The 27,288-nt window shown below is 41.3% G+C and overlaps 1 protein-coding gene across 3 annotated transcripts in view; it reads left to right on the top strand.

Annotated features, from left to right (window-relative positions):
- zdhhc14 (zDHHC palmitoyltransferase 14) overlaps window positions 1-27,288 on the top strand; it is a 264,960-nt gene that overhangs the window by 199,536 nt on the left and 38,136 nt on the right. For all 3 annotated transcript variants that reach the window (XM_078229978.1, XM_078229979.1, XM_078229980.1), the window contains exons 6-8: window positions 8,443-8,545; window positions 11,711-11,820; window positions 15,002-15,104. In XM_078229978.1, the coding sequence (XP_078086104.1) occupies window positions 8,443-8,545; window positions 11,711-11,820; window positions 15,002-15,104 (316 nt within the window). The remainder of the gene's footprint in view (window positions 1-8,442; window positions 8,546-11,710; window positions 11,821-15,001; window positions 15,105-27,288) is intronic.

Genomic DNA, 27,288 nt, shown 5'->3' on the forward strand with positions numbered 1-27,288 from the left:
TCTTGGTAGAACACTCTTTAGCTTGGTCTGATTGAAGTCCCTGGCCACGATGAACAAGGCCTCGGGATGTTTCATCTCAAGGCTATTTGAGGCGGTATATATTTCGTCCAGCGCAGTCTTCATGTCTTTTTGGAAAGTGAGCCTGGCTTTAAGTTCGTCTGGCTTGTTTTCCAGAGATTGGACATTTGCTAGGAGTAAGCTGGGGAGGGGGGTCCTTGGGACTGCGTTGTTTCACTCTCCTGCAGGCCTGCACATTTTCCATACTTCCTGGAGTGTCTGCTTCTTTTCAGGCCTGGGAGATGGTGAGAGTAGTTTGCCGTATTAAGGATTAATTGGTGTATCCAATGAGGTTCACTCTGGTTGGTGTGTGGATGGAGGATTTGCTGCCTTGCTTGCAGTTCCTGCGTTGGTTGCTGTTGGGCTGCGGTTTGGCTTCGGAGATCGCAGGATGTCCAGACCACACTCCAATGAAGATGGGTCAAGGGACGGTAAGTCGATGACATCTCTGGGATCGCGGATGTGCTGATGGTTGGGTCCACGTGCTGATGGTTGGATCCACGTGCTGGGGTCCTCAGGATCACTACCAGGTCGGGGCCTTCCTTTGGAGGTCAGAGGATCTGTAAACCTGCAAGTAAATTTAAAAGAGCAGTATTAATGATTTTTAGGCAGTGGGAATTGATTTTTCGGAGTCTAGGTCGAATGGAGAAGGGGAGTGGGGGGAATGCTTGGGGCCTGCAGCTCTCTGGATCAGAGGAATTGGGGGCTGGTGGGGTGAAGGCTCCGGCTCCAGACTTGCTGGTCTGGCCATTGGGTTCAGTGGGAGCTGGGGAGAAGAAGGCCCCAGCTCCAGGGATGCAGTTCTGGCCAGCAGAGACCAGTTTCCTGGTCGCTGGGAGCCGGCGTAGGGAAATCCCCAGCCCTGGGACTGCAATGCAGGCTGCAGGTCCCACATGGTCAGTAGGTCCAGGTCAGTTTCAGGTCGTGTGTCTCCAGGGTACTAAGGATCGCCAAATCTGCAAGAGATTGAATTAAAGCGTTTTGTTAGCGAGTTTAAAAGAGATAGAATAAAGTTTTATAAGTATAGAACAAGTGTAAAGGATAGAATTAGAAGGTATGCTGGGCACAGCTTGCAAAAGTCACCACATTCCGGCGCCATCTTGGTATTATTACGATGGCCAATTAGTGGCCAATTAGTCAGCTGTATTGTGACCAATTAGAGGCGGCCAAATGGGAGTTTAGGGTGGGATGTCATGCAGCAGAGGGGTTATGTTGCAAACAGGAATAAGGTAATGTCTTGAAATTTAAAGGCTCTCTGCTCTCTTAATCTGCTTTACTTTTTATAAGGTTCAAAAAAGTCAAAATATGAACTCAAAAATAACTGCCACAAAACACTCCCAAACCCTTTTCTGTCCAGTGCCTGAAAAATGCAGTAAGCAATGAAACATTTCAGACAATTGGTTTTGTTTAACAAGCTCACTAGCTTGTTAATTATAGTCATTTGGTAGTATAGAACTTTGAGTAATGCTGAAAAAATACAATTTGGTGAAGTTTCTCATCTTCCGCTTATCAAGACAATTGCAAGAAAACCAATGTCGGGGAAATAACTTTATACTATGTGAGAGGAACGTGCTGATGAGAATGCAGTATTCACCACTAACAGGATGCTGCCACCAAACCAAAAAGATTTCTGCCTATCACACAAGTAAGTGATGTAGTAGATGAATTTCAATGCTAATGTGTTGCTATGTCGGCCATATGTCCCAAAGACTGGCAGATCGCATCAAACAACATGTCCCTTCTGCTGTTTGCAACAGTCAAGGTATAGATCATACCAAACCAGCTTGTGTTTACAAAACTCAAAACATTGTTCAACATTAGATGTGATTCTGTAATTGGATAACAAGGAACAAGAACAAAGAATGTTACAGCGCAGGAACAGGCCCTTCGGCCCTCCAAGCCTGCACTGACCATGCTACCTGACGACTAAAACCCCCTACCCTTCCGGGGCCATATTATTAAATAATCATATTTGTTAAATAATCTTCAGTGTTCTACAAATTACAGTGATAACCAATTTAAGATGCATAGAAAGAACAGGTACACACATTGTATTTGTTTCAGCAAAACATAAGTGATAGCCATTGGCTGGCTCATTCCTCAGGACAATGTCTTGACCAATCAGAGTCAAGCTGCCTGATTTAAATTTTCAAACGATGCTTGGCAGTTAACTATTAGTCACCATTAACTGGTGCATTCTCCATGGTAACACCTCTATAAATCAAAGTCCACTTGCCAACCAGTCAGCGTTCTCTTCTCATGCACTGTGAAGCAGTTGTTTCCCTGACATTGGTATTCTTGCGATTATCCTGATAAGTGCAAGACAAAAAGCTTCAACAAAATGTCTTTTTACAGCAATATAGAAGCCTGTTAATTGTTAAAGCAACTGGCCTCTAGTTTACATGTCCACTTGTCTTATGTAATATTTCACACTGGTGTGATGATGTCGTATGTCCCACTTGACTTCTTCATGCTGCACTTTATGGGTGTGGCACCCAAATTTCCAGCCATGAAATTCAGTGATTTGTGAAACTATCACAGTAGTCATCAGAAGTTTTGGCTGTTTCATTGCATCATTAGCCCCCAAGTTGTGGTCTCATAACTCTTGTTAATAGGGGTGGCACAGTGTTTAGCACTGCTGCCTCATCACACCAGGGACCCGGGTTTGATTCCCAACTTGGGTGACTGTCTTTGTGGAGTTTGCACATTCTCTCCATGTCTGTGTGGGTTTCCTCCGGGTGCTCCGGTTTCCTCCCACAGTCCAAAGATGTGCGGGTTAGGTTGATTGGTCATGCTAAATTAACCCTAGTATCAGGGGGATTAGCAGGGTAAATATGAGGGGCCTGGGTGGGATTGTGGTCGGTACAGACTCAATTATGCTTAGAGCCCAAAGAAGTAGTGGAGATCCTAAATGAATACTTTGCGTCGGTATTCACAAAGGAGAGGGATGTGTTGACTGGGAGTGTCTCGGAGGGGAGTGTTGACCCATTAGAGAAAATCTCCATTACAAGGGAGGAAGAGTTAGGTTTTTTAGGGAATATAAAGACTGACAAATCCCCAGGGCCTGATGGAATCTATCCAAGGCTGCTCAGGGAGACGAGAGATGAAATCGCTGGGCCTCTGACGCAAATCTTTGTCTCGTCACTGGACACAGGTGAGGTCCCAGAGGATTGGAGGATAGCTAATGTGGTCCCGTTATTTAAGAAGGGTAGGAAGGATAACCCGGGAAATTATAGGCCGGTGAGCTTGACGTCCGTGGTAGGGAAGTTGTTGGAGAGGATTCTTAGAGATAGGATGTATGCGCATTTAGAAAGGAATAAACTCATTAACAATAGTCAACATGGTTTTGTGAGAGGGAGGTCATGCCTCACTAACTGGTGGAGTTTTTTGAAGAAGTGACTAGAATGGTTGACGAGGGAAGGGCCGTGGATGTCGTCTATATGAACTTTAGTAAAGCGTTTGACAAAGTCCCTCATGGTAGGTTGGTGCAAAAGGTTGGATCTCATGGGATAAAGGGGGAGGTGGCTAGATGGGTGGAGAACTGGCTTGGTCACAGACGACAGAGGGTGGTAGTGGAAGGGTCTTTTTCCGGCTGGATGCTTGTGACTAGTGGTGTTCTGCAGGGCTCTGTATTGGGACCTCTGCTGTTTGTGATTTATATAAACGATCTGGAAGAAGGTGTAACTGGGGTGATCAGTAAGTTTGCGGACGACACGAAAATGGCTGGACTTGCAGATAGTGAGGAACATTGTCAGAGGCTACAGAAGGATATAGATAGGCTGGAAATTTGGGCAAAGAAATGGCAGATGGAGTTCAATCCAGATAAATGCGAAGTGATGCATTTTGGTAGAACTAACGTAGGGGGTGCTATACGATAAATGGCAGAACCATAAAGGGTGTAGATACGCAGAGGGACCTGGGTGTGCAAGTCCACAGATCCTTGAAGGTAACGTCACAGGTGGAGAAGGTAGTGAATAAGGCATATGGCATGCTTGCCTTTATAGGACGGGGCATAGAGTATAAAAGTTGGGGTCTGATGTTGCGGTTGTATAGAACGTTGGTTCGGCCGCATTTGGAATACTGCGCCCAGTTCTGGTCATCACACTACCGGAAGGACGTGGAGGCTTTAGAGAGAGTACAGAGGAGGTTTACCAGGATGTTGCCTGGTATGGAAGGGCTTAGTTATGAGGAGAGATTGGGTAAACTGGGGTTGTTCTCACTGGAAAGACGGAGGATGAGGGGTGACCTAATAGAGGTGTATAAAATTATGAAAGGCATAGATAGGGTAAACGGTGGGAAGCTTTTCCCCAGGTCGGTGGTGACGTTCACGAGGGGTCATAGGTTCAAGGTGAGGAGGGGGAGGTTTAACACGGATATCAGAAGGACATATTTTACACAGAGGGTGGTGGGGGCCTGGAATGCGCTGCCGGGCAAGGTGGTGGAGGCGGACACACTGGGAACGTTTAAGACTTATCTAGATAGCCACATAAGAACATAAGAAATGAACGGAGTGGGAATGGAGGGATACAAAAGAATGGTCTAGATTGGACCAGGGAGCGGCGCGGGCTTGGAGACCCGAAGGGCCTGTTCCTGTGCTGTATTGTTCTTTGGGCCGAATGGCCTCCTTCTGTACTGTAGGGATTCTATGAATATTAAGTAGCTCCAGCGCGTCAGAATACTGCTAAGCAGAGTACTTACTGAAATTGGGGAATCTGGTGAGTGAGGGAGGGTTGATCTCTTTCTAAAATTCAGTCGAGGTTTGTATTTAACTTTATCATTTGCTTATAATTTCTTCCAATCTCTCAGCTAATGGTGACATGAGACAAAATAGTAAAATATTTTACAGACACATCAATAAAAAAGGGAGGTGTGATAGGATAAAGACCATTTAGGGATATACAGGATAATGTCACAGGTAATGAAAGTGAGATGGCAGAAATATAAAATAACTTGCTTTGGTATTTACCAGGTTTGTTTCCCTCAAGTGGACAGTCTTTTGAAATCAATCATCACCTCCCCTTCCACCATTCTCAGACAAGGTGGCACAGTGGTTAGCACTGCTGCCTCACACCGCCAGGGCCCCAGGTTCAATTCCGGCTTCAGGTCATTGTCTGTGCAGAGTTTGCACGTTCTCCCCGTGTCTGCGTGGGTTCCCTCCGGGTCCTCCGGTTTCCTCCCACAGTCTGAAAAATGTGCGGGTTAGGTTGCTTGGCTGTGCTAAATTGACCCTAGCGTCAGGGGGATTAGCAGGGTAAATGTGTCTTGGTGGGATTGTGGTCGGTGCAGATTCGATGGGCCGAATGGCCTCCTTCTGCACTGCAGGGATTCTGTGATTCTATGAAGGTTGGAAATAAGTGGACGTATTAGTGAGAGGCAACATGGTTTTGTGACGGGGAGATTATGACTCACTAACTTGATCGAGTTTTTCAAGGAAGTGACAAAGATGATTGATGAGGGTAGAGCAGTGGATGTTATCTACATGGACTTCGGTAAGGCCTTTGACAAAGTCCCTCATGGCAGACTGGTGCAGAAGGTGAAGTCGCATGGGATCAGAGCTGAGCTGGCAAGGTGGATACAAAACTGGCTCGATCACAGAAGACAGAGGGTAGCAGTGGAAGGGTGCGTTTCTGAATGGAGGGCTGTGACAAGTGACGTTCTTCAGGGATCAGTGCTGGGACCTTTGCTGTTTGTAATATATATAAATGATTTGGAGGAAAATGGTTTGATTAGTAAGTTTGCGGACGACACAAAGGTTGGTGGATTTGCGGATAGCGATGAGGACCATCAGTGGATACAGTAGGATATAGATCGGTTGGAGACTTGGGCGGAGAGATGGCAGATGGAGTTTAATCCGGACAAATGTGAGGTAATGCATTTTGGAAGGTGTAATACAGATAGGAAATATACAGTAAATGGCAGAACCCTTAGGAGTATTGATAGGCAGAGGGATCTGGGTGTACAGGTACACAGGTCACTGAGAGTGGCAATGCAGGTGGAGAAGGTAGCCAAGAAGGCATATGGCATGCTTGCCTTCATCGGCCAGGGCATTGAGTTTAAAAATTGGCAAGTCATGTTGCAGCTTTATAGAACCTTAGTTAGGCTGCACTTGGAATATAGTGTTCAATTCTGGTCGCCACACTACCAGAAGGATGTGGAGGCTTTGGAGAGGGTGCAGAAAAGATTTACCAGGATGTTGCCTGGTATGGAGGGCATTAGCTATGAGGAGAGGTTGGAGAAACTTGGTTTGTTCTCACTGGAGCGACGGAAGTTGAGGGATGACCTGATAGAAGTTACAAGATTATGAGAGGCATGGACAGAGTGGATAGAAGCTTTTTTCCAGGGTGGAAGAGTCAATTATTAGGGGGGGACACAGGTTTAAGGTGTGAGGGGCAAGGTTTAAAGGAGATGTACGAGGCAGACTTTTTACACAGAGGTGGTGGGTGCCTGGAACTCATTGCCGGAGATGGTAGTGGAAGTGGATACGATAGTGAGTTTTAAGGGGCGTCTGGACAAATACATGAAAAGGATGTGAATAGACGGATATGGTCTCCGGAAGGGTAGGGGGTTTTAGTTAAGTCAGGCAGCATGATTGGTGCAGGCTTGGAGGGCCGAAAGGCCTGTTCCTGTGCTGTAATTTTCTTTGTTCTTTGTTATTACTGCTCGCTTCATAAAATAGTTTGCCCTCACGTCCCTAATGCAACTTTTGCCCAAAACCTTAAATCCCAGTTCTTCTACCATCAGTTTATGCGAACAGTCTTTATTATCTACCTTATCTAAATCTATCATAATCTTGCATACCTCTTAAATCTCTGCTCAATTTCCTTTGTTCCTTAGAAAACAACCCCAGCTTCTCCAACCTAATCTAATGGCTAAAATCCCTCATCCTGGAAACCATTCTGTAAATCACCTCTGACCCTTACAAGGACCACACATCCTTGCTCAAGTATGGCGACCTGGATGCAGTACTCTAGTTGTGACCTAACCAGAGCTGTATAGATTTTCATGATAATGTCCCTGATTTTCTACTCAGTACTTCTAATTATGAATCCCAAGGTCCCACTTGCTTTGCTAACTACTCTTTGAAAATGCTTTGACACCTTCAAAGATCCATGCACATGAACTCCCAGGTCTCTCTGTCCCTGTACACTCATTTGAACTGTGCAATTACTCTATTGCCTCTCCTTATTGCTTCTCCCTATTGCTTCTGTCAAATTGCCTACCTCACACTTCTCTATCAAATTCCATCCGCCACTTCAGCCATTTTGCTGGCCTGAGTCCTGTTGTAGTTGGTATCATCCTCATTATTAAGAATGAAATCATTGGCTAATTTTGAGATTTTACTCTGCATTCTAGTATCCAAGTCATTCATAGATATCAAAAGAATAGTGGTGCTATTGGAACTGACCCTTGGAAAACACCACAGTCTTCATTTAATTGGTAATAGGTTGTAAGGTTATGGGGAGAAGGTGGGAAAATGGGGATGAGGAGCATGTCAGCCATGATTGAATGGCAGAGCAGACTTAATGGGCCAAATGGCTTAATTCTGCTCCTATAACTTATGAACTTATCCTCCGGTCTGAAAACCTACCATTAAACATGGCTTGCTATTTTCCATTTTTAAGCCAATTGTTTATTCAGGTTGACATGAACTTTAATTTTATGAACCAGCCTTTTATGACTCAGTTCCTTATTCTGGTTGCCTTCTCAATACTTGCAAGCTAATCTGCTGTATGCTTCCTTTTTCCGCAAGACTCTGCGAGCATCATTGTATGTTTTTCCACCAGTTTCAACTCGGGCAATAGACTCCAAGCTTGTTTTATTTGCATTTGCTTCAGGACTGCTCTTGCCAGTTTCTCAATCAGCCTAACTCACATCACATCTGTTCACCTGTCACCCCATATTCAGTGACTTACATTGACTCCTGGTTAAGTAATGCTTTGATTTTTAAATTCTCATTGTGTTTTCAGAACCCTCCATGGGCTTACCTCGCCCTATCTCTGTAATCTCCAGCTCTGTGAGATAACTGCTTTTCTCCAATTCTGGCCGTTAAAGCATCCTCATTGACAACCATGCCTTCATCTGCCAAAATCCTTAAGTTCTGAAATTTTCTCCCTGTCTCCACCTCTTTAATTGCCTTTCTTTCATACACTCCTTAAAACCTAACTCTTTCACCAGTCTGCCCTAATATCTTATTAAGTAGCTCAGTATCAAATGTTGTTAACTTTCCTGTGGAGTACCTTGGGATGTTTTACTATGTTAAAGGCACAATGTAAATACAAATTGTTGAGATACTTTTCACATACACCAGGATGAATTCCAGAATGTACCCTTTATGGGTTTTTTTCTCAGTTGTATTTCATTGTCTCTCCTTGACTCAGTTATTACTGTGCTGGAGGCGGTTGTTTGTTTCTTCTCTGTGTGGTCAATTCTTGGCCTGTCAGGATTTCATACATATTTGATCAGCTCAAATCAGACCACAAATGAAGATGTAAGTATTTTGGATCATACAAGAAGCATTCTTCATAAAATGAAGAATGAATAATAAAATGGATTACTATGGATAAATCGAATGATTAACTGGCATTGATAATGAAAGGGTGTAAGCTAATAATTGAATTGCTGTTCAAAAGACAGAGTGCAGCCAAAACCTAATGAAATATTCTGAAATTGACAACCTTGATAAAAGATGAAGCCTACTGTCTAGCATAGATCTGGACAAATCCAGTTCTTACATTTGTTTTTAGAAAAAAGGAATAGCACAAGGTATAAAAGTAGAAAATGCTAGAAAAACTCAGCAGGTCTGGCTGCATCTGTGGGAGCCATGATGTGGAAATGTCGGCGTTGGACTGGGGTAAACACAGTAAGAAGTCTCACAACACCAGGTAAAGTCCAACAGGTTTATTTGGTAGCAAAAGCCACTAGCTTTCGAAGCGCTGCTTCTTCATCAGGTGAGTGGGATTTCAGTTCACAAACAGGACATATAAAGACACAAACTCAATTTACAAAATAATGGTTGGAATGCGAGTCTTTACCGGTAATCAAGTCTTAAAGGTACAGACAATGTGAGTGGAGAGAGGGTTAAGCACAGGTTAAAGAGGTGTGTATTGTCTCCAGCCAGGACAGTTAGTGAGATTTTGCAAGCCCAGGCAAGCCGTGGGTGTTACAGATAGTGTGACATGAACCCAAGATCCCGGTTGAGGCCGTCCTCATGTGTGCAGAACTTGGCTATCAGTCTCTGCTCAGCGATTCTGTGTTGTCGTGTGTCGTGAAGACTGCCTTGGAGTACACTTACCTGAAGATCAGAGGCCGAATGCCCGTGACCGCTGAAGTGTTCCCCAACAGGAAAAGAACACTCCTGCCTGCTGATTGTCGAGCGATGTTCATTCATCCGTTGTCGTAGTGTCTGCATGGTCTCCCCAATGTACCATGCCTCGGGACATCCTTTCCTGCAGCGTATCAGGTAGACACCGTTGGCCGAGTTGCAAGTGTATGTACCGTGTACCTGGTGGATGGTATTCTCATGTGAGGTGACGGCATCCGTGTCGATGATCCGGCATGTCTTGCAGAGGTTGCTGTGGCAGGGTTGTGTGGTGTCGTGGTCACTGTTCTCCTGAAGGCTGGGTAGTTTGCTGCGGACAATGGTCTGTTTGAGGTTGTGCGGTTGTTTGAAGGCAAGAAGTGGGGGTGTGGGGATGGCCTTGGCGAGATGTTCATCTTCGGAGAAGATGTCGTAGCTTCTCTGCTCCGGGGAAGTACTGCACGACGAAGGGTACTCTGTCCGGCGTGTCCTGTGTTTGTCTTCTGAGGAGGTCGGTGCGGTTTTTTGCTGTGGCACGTCGGAACTGTCAATCGATGAGTCGAGCGCCATATCCTGGTCTTATGAGGGCATCTTTCAGCGTCTGGAGGTGTCTGTTGCGATCCTCCTCATCTGAGCAGATCCTGTGTATACGGAGGGCTTGTCCATAGGGGATGGGTTCTTTAACGTGTTTAGGGTGGAAGCTGGAGAAGTGGAGCATCGTGAGGTTATCCGTGGGCTTGCGGTACAGTGAAGTGCTGAGGTGACCGCCCTTGATGGAGATGCATGTGTCCAAGGATGCAACCGATTCCAGAGAGTCTGATGTGGGATGGAACTTGTTGATGTCATCGTATAGTTGTTTCAGTGATTGTTCACCATGAGTCCACAGGAAGAAAATGTCACCGATGTATCTAGTGTATAGCATCGGTTGAAGGTCCTGTGCAGTGAAGAAGTCTTGTTTGAACCTGTGCATGAAGATGTTGGCATATTGAGGTGCAAATTTGGTCCCCATGGCTGTTCTGTGTGTCCGGATGAAGAACTGGTTGTTGAAGGTGAAGACATTGTAGTCCAGGATGAAGCGGATGAGTTGTAAAATTTCATCTGGAGATTGGCAGTTGTTGACGTTGAGTACTGAGGCAGTTGCAGCAATGCCATCATCGTGGGGAATGCTGGTGTCGAGTACCGAGACATCCATTGTGACAAGGAGTACTCCAAGGCGGCCTTCACGACACACGACAACGCAGAATCGGTAAGCAGAGACTGGTAGCCAAGTTCCGCACACATGAGGACGGCCTCAACCGGGATCTTGGGTTCATGTCACACTATCTGTAACCCCCACGACTTGCCTAGGCTTGCAAAATCTTACTAACTGTCCTGGCTGTAGACAATACACATCTCTTTAACCTGTGCTTAATCCTCTCTCCACTCACATTGTCTGTACCTTTAAGACTTGATTACCTGTAAAGACTCGCATTCTAACCAAAATTTGGTAAATTGAGTTTGTGTCTTTATATGCCCTGTTTGTGAACTGAAATCCCACTCACCTGATGAAGGAGCAGCGCTCCGAAAGCTAGTGGCTTTTGCTACCAAATAAATCTGTTGGACTTTAACCTGGTGTTGTGAGACTTCTTACTGTGCATCTGTGGGAAACAGAGTTAACATTTTGAATCTGTATCACTCTTCTTCAGAGTGTAACCACATGGTGCTGTCCCGTGACCAAAGGAAGGTAGAGTATGGAAGGGGATATAAATAAGTGCAAAAGTATTGGTTGAGTGTAAAGTTCTATTTGGCAACATGAGTATATGTTTATATATCTATATAAGATTTGATAGAGGACAGAAAATCTGTTTAATACACTCTCAGTACTAATTAATAATAGAAGGTGTTAGGCAAATTAAAACTAATAGGACAAGGTATCAGTTAAAATCTTAAATGTAGTTATTCGTTTTTCAGAAGTAATAAGGGTTGTCACACATGGCTTAAAATTTATCTTTTTAGATTAGTAGTTGTTGATTCTGCATTTATTTGCTCTAATTGTTACTGTTGCAATTTTGTGTATTATGTCAAAGTGTGAATATTAATGCTGTATACTGGCTGATTCATCTGAGTGAGCGATAAGACATTGTCCCAGCTGGTTTAACTTTGATATGGCAGACTAATTTTATAGTAGACAGCAATAGCTGTAATTTATTGATTAATTTATATTGGAAATGTTCATGTTTTCTTAAATATGGAAACTGCAGGGTACAACAATTAAAATTGGTTGAGTATTTAAGTGATTTAATCAAATGTGTGGAAGTTATGTGTTTTGTTTATATGAACTATAGTTCATGGTTAATTTTAATTTTGTTCTTGCAGATTAAAGGATCGTGGTCAAACAAAAGAAGCAAAGACAATTACAATCCATATAGTTATGGGAATATCTTCACAAATTGTTGTGCAGCTCTGTGTGGGCCATTGCCACCAAGGTGGGAAATGATTGTCATGGGCAATTAGTCACTGTTCAGGGATTTCCTTCCACTATTTATTTTCCCTTTCACACAAAAAGGAACAAGAGTTGGGTTCATTCAAGGAATATCTATTTTTAAAAGTCAGTGAATTAATTCAAAAACTGCAATGATATTTTTCATGGTTTGCACATGTTGGATCAGTTATTAATAACCATTTACTTAGAGTAGATAGTTTTTACAACTATATATCAGCTTTTTAAAGGAAATCAGAACTAATGCACTACAGTTCTAGATTTCTGGGCTAAATTTTCATCTGGACTTGGGAAATCCTGATTTATGCATTTTCAAGGATTGCAAAATGCACACCTGATCCATGCGTGGTTTTACAAGGGAATTTTGTCTTTTCACACAAGGATTGGGTTTACAATTTGCAGCAACGATAGAATGCCTGCAAAGTGTGGGTGCGGAGGTGCGCCGGTTAGAAGGCCTGCATCAGTTTTCCAACACAACAGCCCAACTCCAAACATGATTTAGATCTCACCTGTCAATGCTTAGCTGCCCCACCACCCACAAAATCTTTGATTTGATTTGACTTGATTTATTATTGTCACATGTATTAGTATACAGTGAAAAGTATTGTTTCTTGCATGCTATGCAGACAAAGCATACCGTACATAGAGAAGGAAAGGAGAGAGTGCAGAATGTAGTGTTACAGTCATAGCCAGAGGTGTTGAGAAAGATCAACCTAATGCAAGGTAGGGCCATTCAAAAGTCTGATACCAGCACGGATGAAGCTGTTCTTGAGTTCGTTGGTGGGTGTCCTCAGACTTTTGTATCTTTTTCCCGACAGAAGAAGGTGGAAGAGAATATGTCCGGGGTGCACAGGGTTCCTAATTATGCTGGCTGCTTTTCCGAGGCAGCAGGAAGTATAGATAGTGTCAATGGGTGGGAGGCTGGTTTGAGTGATGGACTGGGCTTCGTTCATGATCATTTGTAGTTTCTTGCGGTCTTGGACAGAGCAGGAGCCATACCAAGCTGTGATACAACCAGAAAGAATGCTTTCTAGTTGGTGGGAGTCGTAGAGGACATGCCAAATTTCCTAAATCTTCTGTGAAAGTAAAGCTGTTGGTGGGCTTTCTTAACTATAGCATCCGCATGGAGGGACCAGGATAGGTTGTTGGTGATCTGAACATCTAAAAACTTTAAGCTCTCAACTATTTCTACTTCATTCCCATTGATGTACACAGGCGCATGTTCTTCACTATGCTTTCTGAACCCAATGACAATTTCCTTCATTTTGTTGACATTGAGGGAGAGATTATTGTCATCGCACCAGTTCACCAGATTCTCTATCTCTTTCCTGTACTCCGTCTCATCATTGTTTGAGATCCGACCCACTACGGTGGTGTAATCAACAAACTTGAAAATAGAGTTGATGGGGAATTTGTCATCGGTGTATAAGGAGTATAGTAAGGGGCTGAGGACACAGCTCTGTGGGGCACTGGTGTTGATGGTGATCGTGGGCACAGTAAGAAGTCTCACAACACCAGGTTAAAGTCCAACAGGTTTATTTATTACCATGAGCTTTTGGAGCACTGCTCCTTCATCAGTCATCTGATAAAAGAGCAGCACTCCGAAAGCTCATGATACCAAATAAACCTGTTGGACTTTAACCTCGTGTTGTGAGACTTCTTACTGTGCCTACCTCAGTCCAACGCCAGCATCTCCACAATGAGGATGATCGTGGAGGAGGTGTTGTTGCCTATCCTTACTGATTGTGGTCTGTGGGTTAGGAAGTTCAGGATCCAGTTGCAGAGGAAGGAGCTGATCCCCAGGCCATGGAGTTTGGAGATGAGTTTCATAGGAATAATGGTGCTGAAGGCTGAGCTGTAGTCGATAAATAGGAGTCTGACATAGATGTCAGTACCATACTACCTCATTTTCCGTGTGCCCCCACTGTGCCCACCCTGCCCCTGCCCCTTTAATATACATTATGATACTTCATTGAAAAGGTAATGTAATGTAGTGAACAATAAGACGATGCTGGCTAATGTCAGGGTCAACTTACCTTTGCAGGACAGGTCCATATTATGAATCACTACAATAAAACACATGTATATTATAATACAGCACCTAACACTGAGATTTAAAGGTGTCAAAACGTTTAATTGAGCTACAGTTATCTTTAAGTATGTTCCCAATTCCTGAGCAGGCTTTTCACTTTCTTCACAAAAAAACTTGGTATGCTTTTAGTGGGCTTCTAAAACCCCGCACTGGGAAATCTGAATTTCTTCCCCTATTTAAAATGGGGAACCTGACCCCAATGGGAGTGAGTTGACATTTTGCACACGAGACATCCCCAACTCGTAAAAAGGTCAGAGAAAAATGTCACGGGGTCAGGGATGCAGGGGAAATGTATATTTGCTCCAAAAGTAAAAGTGCCGTGCAACAAAATGCATCTGACATTCAAATGAAAATTTGGTCCATTCTGTCTATTTTCATAAATGAATCTCTCCGCATTGTCCTAGTCAATGCAGGTTTAAGACTCTCAAGTAGGAGGTGCAAGAAAGAGAATCTCAGGAATGCTTGATTTTCCTACCAATCCAAATGGGGAATCATCTGCCATTTATCTGATACTCAACCACCACTCATGGAAGCATAGCTAATGTTAGGATCTCTATTCCGGAAAATTACAAATGTGAATCAAACATTCCTCTATTCAATGACACTAATGAAGTTCCATTAATTTTAAAGATTTTCCTTTTTTCTAAAAAAGAACAAACCATTATTAAGTATTAGATTTAGTAAGTTTGGCCCTTATGTTAACTTTTGTAGGTCATATATTTAAATGAGTGTGGTTATATTATCGGCTTTTTTAAATAGTTTCTTGATCTGTTCACATTAGTCAGCTAAACAAATATAGAGATTAGATGAAATTCCGCCAGGTTTACTCGCACTTCCAGGTCATACACTGATCATGGCATGAGAATTAAAGGATTATTTTTGAAAAAGATGGACTGGAGGAAACCAACAGAAGTTATATTAAACTATAGTTCTTTGATTCGTTCAAATGTTGCAAAGGCTGGTGATGTTACTGTTCTTAGCCTATAACATAACCATGAAAAAGTCTTGTTATTCTCAGTCCAAGTAGACTTTTGTAGTCAATTACTAACCACACTTTTACTTTTTTTTTTACAAGCTTAATTGACCGAAGAGGAGTGATCCAGTCAGATACGCCACAGTCAGTTGCAGCACCAAATGGGATCACTACGTATGGGGCCACACAATCTCAGAGCAACATGGTAGGATCCACACCATAGTATTGCTCACTGCAATCCTGTCATTGTTTATTTACATCACCTTTTTTCCATTTGTTTCAGTAGTACATTTCATCTATCCCAGAAAAAACTAGTCTAGTAAGAACAGCCGTCCCAAGCTACTGTGATTTAAGAGGTGCCCTGAACACATGAACAACCTTATTGCTTCACAGAAATGTGTCATGTGCAGTTTAACTAAAGAATACTGAAGAATGGAGAATGTGAATGTCATGGTGCCTCTAGTCCTTCTGTTTAAGAGAATAAAGAAATGTGACCAAACCCCAATTAGCGCAGCCAAGTATTAAACCATTTCCAGCATTCAGGTTTAGTACAGTTTGAGGTCAGTTTTCAGCTTTATTGAAACTGTTTTATATATTTAGAAAGAAGAATACTTGCATCTGTGGCGAAATATAACCTGTGGCAGAGAGAAAAATATGAAATGCTATTTGCATCTTTTTCACAAGTGGCGGAACTATATTTCAGATGGATTCATAGGTTGATTTTGAGGCTACTTTAGCACCTAGATAAATGCTTTTTAGTAGTCCAAACTCAATTATTTGAGTCTCCACAAGTAGAGTCGTGATTTTGACTTGCACAGAAGTTACAACACAGAACAGACCATTCAGCCCTACTGGCTTGTACCAGTGTTTAAGTACCAATGCAGTTCCTCCCATCATAATTCATCTAACCCTGTGTGCAAATATCTTTCTATTCCTTTTGTCTGCATGTACTTATACAGCTTCTTTTTGCAAGCACCTATGCTATTCACCTCAACCACTCCCAAGGAGTAGTAAATTCCATATTGTAACCACTTTTGGGGAAAGAAGTTTTTTCCTGGATTACCTCGTGGATTTTTCAATGATTATGTTAAATGTTTAGTCCTTTGTTTTGAACATTCCCATTAGTAGAAAAATGTCCTTTTTACTTCTAACCAGCAAAACCCATCACAATTTTAAAGACCCCTATTAGGTCACCCCCTAAGGCTTCTCTTTTCTTGAGCAAAGAGCATGAACCTATTCAGGCTTTCCTGATTGCTTTCATCTCTCAGTTCTGGTATTAACTTTGTAGAATTTTTTTGTATCTGCTTCAGTGCCTCTACATTGTTTTGGTAATATGGGCAACCAGAACTGCACAAAGTATTCCAATGCGGTATAACTAAAGTTCGATAAAAGTTTAACACAACTGCTGTTCAATTTTATTCCTCCTAAATTAACCCCTGTGCTTTATTAGCATTCTCATGATTTTGTTAACTTGTGTTGCTGCTTTTAATAATTTGCGAATGTGTGCTGCTAGATTCTTTCACTCCTCTATCGACCTTATTTAAATTATTACTTTACAAGGAGCATATCACCTCCTTATTCCTCCTACCAAAATGTACCACCTCACATTTCTTTTTACATTAACTTGCCATTTATTGCCAATCTACAAGTTTATTAATGTTGTTTTGTATTTTGTTGCAGTTTTCCACAGTATTACTGATGCCCCAATTTGGTGCCATCTGTAAATTTTCAGTGTATTCCTGCCTTCAAACCAATTGGATAAATGAAGAACAGTAATGGTCCTAGCAAAAATTCCTTCTGCCAGTGTGCTTAACTACCTTTAACCACTACTCTGTTTTTGTTCTTTAGCTTGCTATTCATCCTGCTACCTGTCTCGTGACTCTGTGCTCAGACATTAATCATTAGTTTATTATGCAGTATCTCATCAAAGGCCTTTTGGAAATCCAACTATAGTCCCTTGTATATTGCCTTTGTTACTTCCTCAAATAAATCAGTAAGATTGGTCAGTAAGCGTCTTCCCTTTTGATGTTCATGTTGACTATTCACCTCAACCACTCCAGATATTTTTCTATTATATCATCATAGAAAAGTTCAACACAGAAGATGGCCATTTGGCCCATCATGCCTGTTTTGGCTCTTTGAAATAATGCAATTACTTCCTATCCACCCGGTTCTTTCCTCATGGGCCTGCAAATATTTCTGTTTCAAGTACTTATCCATTTCCCTGTTGGTTGTTATTGAATTTGCTTCCATCACCTTTTAAGATGGACTGTAACAACTCACTGCATAAATTGTGTTTCCCTCATCTCTAGTTCTTTTGCCATCTTTGTCTAATCTACTCTTTAAAAACTCTTCATGTTGGCAGTGGCGTAGTGGTATTGTCACTGGACTAGTAATCCATAGGCCCAGGGTGCTAATGCTCTGAGGACCAGTGTATCAATCCCACCATGGCTTATGTTTGAATTCAATAAAAATCTGGAATTAAAAGTCTGATGATGACAACAAAACCATTGCAATCTGCCACCTTTACCTGGTCTGGCCTATATGTGACTCCAGACCCACAGCAATGTGGTTGACTCTTAGTTACCCTCTAAAATGGGCATTCAGTTCAAGGGCAATGAGGGATGGGCAACAAATGCTGATGCTTGCCAGGACACCCACATCCCATGAAAGAATAAATAAAGAAAAATTAAATCCCCCTAACCTCCTCTGTTCTAAAGAAGAATGACCCCAACTTTTCTAGTCACCCCATGTAATTCCTCATACATTCTTCCTAAAGTACAAAGCCCAAAATTGGACAGTGGCCTAGCATTGATTTATAAAGGTTTACCACAACTTCCTTCCTTTTGTATTCTATGCTTCTACTTATAAATTATACCATATGATTTATCAGCTGCCTGATTAACTTGTCTTTCTACCTTCAAGGATTTATCTACATGTATCCCCTGGACTTTCCACAATTAAACCATTTAACATATATTGCCTTTGAGTTTAACTTTGAGTAAAATGTCATTATCTTTCTTTATCTTCCCTACCAACAACATAAAACTATAAGTTTATAATTCCCTGGATTTATTCTGCCTCCCTTTTAAATAATATCTGTCATTCAGTCCTCCAGGACTATATTGTTTTCTAAGGAATTGTTCTAAATACAATGGGTGGGATTTTCTGCACCCCCTGTGGTGTGTTTCATGGCGATGGAGGCAGCCTGCCAATGGCCTTGTGAGCCTGCTGCTGTCAACGGGGTTTCTTGTTCTATGCACCCCTCCCGCCGATGAGACCGGAAAATTCCGGCCAGCACATAATATATAACAACTCTCTTCCCTACCTTCTTTCAGTAGCAGTGGATATAATCCATCCTAGGGTTTTAGCCACTCTAAGTTTAAATTGCTTATAAATTATCTCCCACTCTTTTTAATTTAAAAGTCTTGATACCTATTTCAATCTGTTCCTTGCCCTAGGTCTCCCTGGTAAATAACTGAGGGAAAATAATTATTCAGTATTTATACTATTTCAATGTCAACATCTGAGAGTTTATTTGTATTACTTAGTGGCCCAGTCTCTATCATGATTTTGTTTGTTGATTTTTTTTAAATATTCCATGATAGTTAAATTTTATAGCTCTTCTTTGTTTTCCTACTGTTTTTTGGACTTTAATAACCTCATCATGTTTCTTTTTGCTATCCTTTTCATTATTGTCTATGTGCTTAGTGTGTGTGTTTTTATTTAGTTTTAATTTTGCCCTCATCTCTATCCGTGGTTTTTCATTATTGGATAGCTTGTTCTTGATTTTCAGCCTGAACACTCTTGATCAGCTTTTTAAATTATTTCCAATCTATTTCTTTGGTCTTTGTTGTACATAAGTCTTTTACAGTAATTATTTTAAACATTATTATGTTGTGATCATTGTTGTATAGATGTTCCTCTACATTTACTTTGCTTTGTTCTATTGCTATCCTATTACTAGATCTAGCAGTTACCGTGCACCATTAGGTGATTTTCCCCTATTAGGCCGATCAATTCCTCCTTACTTTTATCTCTATTCATATGGATCTTTCTATCTTGATGTTAATTATGAACCTTTTTTTCTACTGCCAATTAGTACAGCTATCCAACCGCTACCCTTTCTAAATCTGTTATTTCCTGTAACATCTAATTTATTCTTTCAGGGTATGGGGGTCTAGGCCAGTTTTTATTGCCCATCTCGCATTGCCCTTGAGGAGGTAATAGTGAGCTGCCTTCTTGAAGTGCTGAAGTCTGTGTGGTGTAGGTACATCCATTGTGCTGTTAGGAAATGAGTTTCAGGATTCTCACCCAGTGACAGTGAAGGAATGGCAATATGGTTCCCATTCAGGATGGTGTATGGCTTGGAGGAGTACCTGCAGGTGGTGTTCCCAGTCTCAGTCCTAGGACTGCCAGTGCTATTCTTTATCCCTACTATATCTGGCTCCTCATTCTATGCCTGTTGTTGCCCCATTTTGTTTTGGATGCTCTGCACATTGTTACCATTGTTGGTCATTTACTTTGTTTATATTAAGTATACTACCCACTTATATTTATGTTCTATAACGGTAAGTGTTCCCTGCCATTTACATTACCCTTATTTTCCACTTTGGTCTGATCTTTACTCTCATTGCTTATTTTATCTTCAGGTTTATGTTATTGCCACCAGAAATTTCTGTCCTTAGTTTAAAATTCTATCCATGGTTCTATTCTTCCTTTCCATCATAACAGCTGAGAAATTCTAATTATAATACCTAGCCTTGGTAATGCCTTTCACTCTATAGCAGTGGTGGACAGGTGGTAGACCTGGATCCAAAGTGTGATGTCCAATCTCTTGTGTTACAATTCAGAAGCTTTTGGTACAATCATTTTAAAATGTTGATATTACATTTCCCTTTTATTTGCACATTCAGCTTTTTTAACAGAACCTCAACCTATAGGAAGCCTCATTAATTGTTTTTTAAATCATAATTCCTTTATAACTGAACATTGGATTGTTAGAAGTCTTTGTTGACACACATCACTGTAACTAAACAGTTACAGATTTCCAATCTACTTTCTTACCATGTGTGCCAAATTAGAATATATTTTTCATCCCAACCTTATGCTTTAGGGAATAAAGAAGTCTTTTCAAGTTGGTTACAAACCTTTTATTCAAATTAAGGTTGAGCATGATGTCCTTTTTTGCTTCAAATGAGCAGATCTTTCACAATTGTATCAGTAGAATTAGATTTGGTTTGCTATTTTTCTGCTAGTGATCACGTTTAGAATAGCTGTCTTTTATTTCAATTGATACTGTAATTCTTGCAACATTCTATCCAAAGCTGTTGCTGAACAATATAAATAACTATATATTATGTTGCAGGCAATGTTCACTTAAAAATAGGCTAAATCCCATTAAATGTTGAAGCAGCTAGAAACATTTCAGGAATGTTAAGGGTGTCTCCAACAGTTTTTACAGGCAAGAGTCCAATTTTAATATTGAACAATATTTGAACACTTTTTTTATTCCGCGGGAAAATTATTAATCATTCATGGACTGGGCTTCTTCAATCTCAGAGATGGAGAAAACAAAATCAGTAAGGAATCTCTGTTTAGACCAAAAATCCTTTTTGATAACATGGAGCAGCACTGCAAACAGAGAAATTACCCGCAAAGACTGTCCATCCTACGAACTAAAGGAGAACGGATCAGAGGAAAATTAGGAGCAATTTAGTTAATGTACATAAACATATATCTTTTGATTTTTTTTAAGGCTCAGCTGGAAATTTGAATATACCAAAAATAATGAAGTTAATAGTACAGTATAATGCTGGCAAGTAAGAAAGACAATCTTGCATTTATATAGTACCTTTTATGACCTCATGATGTCTCAAAGCGCTGTACAGTCAATGAAATATTTTGAGATAGCATCACTATTGTAATGTAGGAAAATGAGCAGCAAATTTGCACACAACAAGATCCCACAAACAGCAATATGACAGCTACCAGATAACCTGTTTTGGTGGTGTTGGTTGCAATGCTTTGCACAACCTTTGGTTGGTTGAGCTTTAAAAAAAGTGATAATTTGTGTTTTGCTGGGCATTTATATGAATTTTAAAAGTAGTTTTGCGTTATAATTTTCTCAAGTTTTGATCATTTAATTTCGAAACTAATATGAGATGCCCTGTTAATATTTAACACTTTGGTTTCAGCCAGCTAAATTTATTCTTCCTGAAGCCTGATTCACTTATACTGTAAATCCACTTTCCAGATGAATTTCCACAGGCGTTCTCCCAACCACCTACTGTCATTCGATGTGAGATTGGCAGAAACACATAAATAGCTTCAGTACCTATTTTCCAGGGTTTCCACCAAAGTTGGAGAAAAAAGTTTGGAGAAACCCCATGGAAATTCACCCAAATAAGTGAAAAAAGAATAAAAATGTCATGCATTTCTTTGATGTGCAAGTTTGATCTCATTGTATCAAGCTTCTCTGTAAAAAGCACAATGTTGACAGTATTTATTTCATAAGTATGCAATTTGGAACCTGTACATCTATTTGTACAGGCATGTTTGCCATTTGGTAGATGTTTGATATTTTACTGCAATACCTACTTGAATAGCTTGAAAACTGAACACCAACTTTCCTATTGTTAATGCTCTGAGTCAGTACAACAAATAGAAAGCATCAGTGGAGTTAAATTGAGATGTATACAATCATACAACACTATTTACAATATATTTACAAACTATATCAATGACTTGGATGAAGGAACCAATGTATGGTAGATAAATTTGCCAATGATACCAAGATAGGTAGGAAAGTAAGTTGTTAAGAGGAGGTAAAGAGTCTACAGAAGGATATAGATGGATTCTGCGAGTGGACAAAAAAGTTGTATAATTTGTTGAAAATGTGAACTTGTCCACTTTGGTAGGAAGAATGGAAAAGCAATATTCTACTTAAATAGAGATTGCAGAACTTAGTTCAGAGGGATCTGGGTGTACTGGTATATAAATCACAAAAATATGCAGGTAAAACAAGTGATTAGAAAGGCAAATGGAATCTTGGTGATTATTGCAAGGGAAATCAAGATCAAAAGTAGGGCCTTGGTGAGACCACATCTGGAGCATTGTGGAGTTTAAGTTTTGTTATTTGAAAAAGGATGGAATTTCATTATAAGCAGTTCAGAAAAAGTTCACGTGAGAGGATGTTTCCTCTTGTCCGTGAGGATGTTTCCTCTCCTCCATGAGGGAGACTAAAATTAGAGGACAGAGTTTAAGAACATTAAGATGGAAATGACGGCCGTTGCTGTGTGGAATTCTCTTCCCCAGAAAGCAGTTCATTAAATTTATTCCAAGCCAAGTCCAAGTTAGATTGATTTTTGATAGACAAGGATTATGGCAAGCAGACAAGAAGGTGAAGTTGAGAGCACAATCAAATCAACCATGATTTTATTGAATGGCATATGTTTCTGCTTCTAAGTCCTTGTTCCTAATAACTAACATCTGTGTATTTTCAGTTTTGCGTGATGCATACTGTATTTGTTATCATTTAGCCCTTTTTTGAAAGATGAGGAATCTTACTATGTGACCAATGCAAGCTGTTATTTAGAAACAAAGTCAATGCTACAACCCATCTTTTAGATCTTTTGTATTCAGCCAAATTGAATTGGCTTTATATGAGAAAAATGTACACTACCTCTCATCAGTTGGCAGTGCATTTTAGTACTGCATTTGATGTTACTGAATCTTTGTTCCCAATTTCTTCTTCAAATACCTGAGCACTGTCATTTAATACTTATAACAATGCAAATCTCATTATAACGTCCTTCTCTAGATCATTGGATGTATAGGGGAGGGGTTACAGGAGGGAAGAAAATGAAGTGTGTATCGTGAAGTTCCTACAGTTTTTCCCCACCAACAACAGGAAGATATCTTTGTTTTGTAACGTCTCCTAAAGAGGGCAACTAATTAATATCTTGCCCTGTGCACCAGCTTCCAAGAACTGCTCAATATGATATTAACAAGCATGACTTGTCTCTTTTAATGGTACCATAAGGTTAATCTTTGCTAAAGTATCTTATGATTGCTTGAGGAAGTGGACTTTTAGCCAATCAAAACAGATTTTTACAGAAGTGGCCTTGATTTCAGAAATAGAAAGTAGCTCAGGATAACAATAAAAAAAGTTGTGAACAATTAAATATAATATGTAGCAAGTTGAAAATTAAAGTTACAGTGTTCAGCAAATTAAGCATATAAATCATCTTTAACTGGTTATTTTGTTTATGCTTTTAAGTGTTTGATACTGTTGCAGCAAGAAGACTTTTTATCATTATTGCTGTTATGTAAAGTCACTCTTTAACCTTAATAAAATGCTTTTATATTAAAACAAATTGGCTTGCTCGGGGAGTTCAGAATTTCAGGAGATACCAACACTCAGGGTTAAAGTTGTATATTTTTAGATGAGGGCTATTATTTACACATAGGGAGGTTGCTTGAGCTTGGAGTATGTATCAATGCTGGAATTATATTTGGAACTTTCACATCCCAGTTTCAAAGACCTCAGATTGTTTTCTTACACAGATGAAACAATCGGGAGGTGAAGAATTGTTATTTTACAAATCACTTTCTTCTATAGTTTCAGTGTCTGGTCTTTTTTACCTAAATCTGTTTAGAGTGTCTTCATTATTTGTACTCCAATGTTGTAATAGATTTGCATATTTTTATAATGTTGGCACTGTAGCACAGTGGTTAGCACTGCTGCTTCACAGCTCCAGGGACCTGGGTTCGATTCCCGGCTTGGGTCACTGTCTGTGTGGAGTTTGCACATTTTCCTCGTGTCTGCGTGGATTTCCTCCGGGTGCTCCGGTTTCCTCCCACAGTCCAAAGATGTGCGGGTTAGGTTGATTGGCCATGCTAAATTGCCCCTTAGTGTCCTGAGATGTGTAAGATGGAGGGATTAGTGGGTAAATATGTAGGGATATGGGGGTAGGGCCTGGGTGGGATTGTGGTCGGTGCAGACTCGATGGGCCGAATGGCCTCTTTCTGTACTGTAGGGTTTCTATGATTTCTATGAAATAAATATTTGGAAATAATTACCAATTTAAAAAAATGTTATGAGCAGGCCATCTAAGGAACGACCTACATTGATTGAAAACACTAGAAGTTGTTCTATCCGTTCTGATGTTTTTTATTAGGAAATATTTGATTTAATATTGCATTGATAATATAATATAATTTAATTTAATAAATATAAATTGAATCCATGCCATTTTTCAGAATTCTTGCCATTTCTAACCAAGGAAAAACTGATATCCTACCACCATGATTGGAATGAGACATAACCATGAAACAAAGTAATAGTGATCCCACCCTAGCTCCCTCAACCTTTCCTCATAAGACCTACCCTCCAAACCAGGCAGCATCCTGGTAAATCTCCTCTGCACTCTCTCCAATGCTTCCACATCCTCCTTATAGTGAGGTGACCAGAACTGCACACAATATTCCAAATGTGGTCTCACCAAGGTCCTGTACAGTTGCAGCATAACCCCACGGCTCTTAAACTCCAACCCCCTGTTAATAGGCCTTCTTCACGGCTCTATCCACTTGAGTGGCAACCTTCAGAGATCTGTGGGTATGAACCCCAAGACCTCTCTGTTCCTCCACATTCCTCAGAACCCTGTCGTTGACCCTGTAATCCGCATTCAAATTTGTCCTACCAAAATGAATCACCTCGCACTTATCAGTGTTAAACTCCAACTGCCATTTTTCGGCCCAGCTCTGCATCCTATCAATGTCTCTTTGCAGCCTACAACAGCCCCCCACCTCATCCACTACTCTATCAATCTTGGTGTCATCAGCAAATTTACTGACCCACCCTTCAGCCCCCTCCTCCAAGTCATTGATAAAAATCACAAATAGCAGAGGACCCAGCACTGATCCCTGTGGTACAACGCTGGTAACTGGTCTCCAGTCTAAAAATTTTCCATCCACCACCACCCTCTGTCTTCTATGAGACAGCCAGTTACTTATCCAATCGGCCAAATTTCCCTCTATCCCACACCTCCTTACTTTCTTCATGAGCCTACCTTATCAAACGCCTTACTAAAATCCATGTATACGACATCAACTGCTCTACCTTCATCTACACATTTAGTTACCTCCTCAAAGAATTCAATCAAATTTGTGAGGCAAGACTTACCCTTCATGAAGCCGTGCTGACTATCACGGATTAAGCTGCATCTTTCCAAATGGTCATAAATCCTATCCCTCAGGACCTTTTCCATTAACTTACCGACCACCGAAGTAAGACTGACCGGCCTACAATTACCAGGGTCATTCCTATTTCCTTTCTTGAACAGAGGAACAACATTCGCCACTCTCCAGTCCTCTGGCACTATTCCCGTGGACAGTGAGGACCCAAAGATCAAAGCCAAAGGCTCTGCAATCTCATCCCTTGCCTCCCAAAGAATCTGAGGATATATCCCATCTGGCCCAGGGGACTTATCGACCCTCAGGTTTTTCAAAATTGCTAATAATACACCTTCCCTCAGAACATCTACCTCCTCCAGCCTATCAGCCTGTATCCCATTCTCATCCTCAAAAACATGGTCCCTCTCCTTGGTGAACACTGAAGAAAAGTATTCATTATCGCCTCTCCTATCTCTTCTGACTCCATGCACAAGTTCCCACTGCTATCCTTGACTGGCCCTAACCTCACCCTGGTCATTCTTTTATTTCTCACATAAGAGTAAAAAGCCTTGGGGTTTTCCTTGATCGGACCCGCCAAGGACTTCTCATGCCCCCTCCTAGCTCTCCTAAGCCCTTTTTATTAGCTCATTCCTTGCTAACTTGTAACCCTCAAGCGACCCAACTGAACCTTGTTTTCTCATCCTTACATACGCTTCCTTTTTCCTCTTGACAAGACATTCAACCTCTTTTGTGAACCATGGTTCCCTCACTCGGCCATTTCCTCCCTGCCTGACAGGGACATACCTATCAAGGACACGCAGTATTTGTTCCTTGAACAAGCTCCACTTTTCATTTGTGCCTTTCCCTGACAGTTTCTGTTCCCATCTTATGCTCCCTAATTCGCATCATAATTACCCCTCCCCCAATTATAAACCTTGCCCTGCCGCAAGGCTCTGTCCCCCTCCATTGCAATAATGAAAGACACCGAATTGTGGTCGCTATCTCCAAAATGCTCTCCCACAACCAAATCTAACACTTGGCCCGGTTCATTACCCAGTACCAAGTCCAATGTGGCCCCACCTCGTCGGCCTGTCCACATATTGTGTCAGGAAACCCTCCTGCACACACTGTACAAAAACTGCCCCATCCGAACTATTCGACCTATAAAGGTTCCAATCAATGTTTGGAAAGTTAAAGTCACCCATGACAACTACCCTGTGACCTCCACACCTATCCATAATCTGCTTTGCAATTTCTTCCTCCACATCTCTATTACTATTTGGGGGCCTATAGAAAACCCCCAACAACGTGACCACTCTTTTCCTATTTCTAACTTCAGCCCATATTACCTCAGTAGGCAGATCCCCCTCGAACTGCCTTTCAGCAGCCGTTAAACTATCCTTGATTAACAATGCTACTCCTCCACCTCTTTTACCACCTTCACTACTCTTACTGAAACATCTATACCCCGGAACTTCCAACAACCATTCCTGTCCCTGTTCTAACCATGTCTCCGTAATGGCCACAACATCATTGTCCCAAGTACCAATCCATGCTCCAAGTTCACCTACCTTATTCCGGATGCTCCTCGCATTGAAGTAGACACACTTCAACCCACCTTCCTGTCTGCCGGTACACTCCTGCGACCTTGATACCCTCCTCAGTACCTCACTACACTCAACACTGGCTTCTGGACTACAGCTTGTTTTCCCATCCCCCTGACATACAACATAGAACAGTACAGCATAGAACAGGCCCTTCGGCCCACGATGTTGTGCCGAGCTTTATCTGAAACCAAGATCAAGCTATCCCACTCCCTATCCTCAGGACGGTCCTGCCAATCCCAGCATCAGCCAAATGAGCCTCCGTTGCACTCCCTCTATGGCAAGTATATCCTTTCTTAGGTACGGAGTATAAAATTGCATGCAATATTCTGGGTGTGGCCTCACCAAGACCCTGTATAACTGCAACCAAAAGAGAAAATGCTGGAAAATCTCAACAGGCCTGCATAACTGCAGTAAGACATTCCTACTCCTGATCGCAAATCCTCTTGCAATGAAGGCCAACAGACCATTTACCTTCCTAATTGCTTGCTGCATCTGCCCCCCCCACTTTCATTGACTGGTGTACAAGAGCACCCAGTTTTCTTTGTCTATCCACACTTCCCAATCGATCATTTAAATAATACTCTTTCTTTCTGTTTTTCAAACTGA

This window comes from Mustelus asterias, chromosome 15 (assembly GCF_964213995.1).
Source record: "Mustelus asterias chromosome 15, sMusAst1.hap1.1, whole genome shotgun sequence".
NCBI classification, from domain to species: Eukaryota; Metazoa; Chordata; class Chondrichthyes; order Carcharhiniformes; family Triakidae; genus Mustelus; species Mustelus asterias.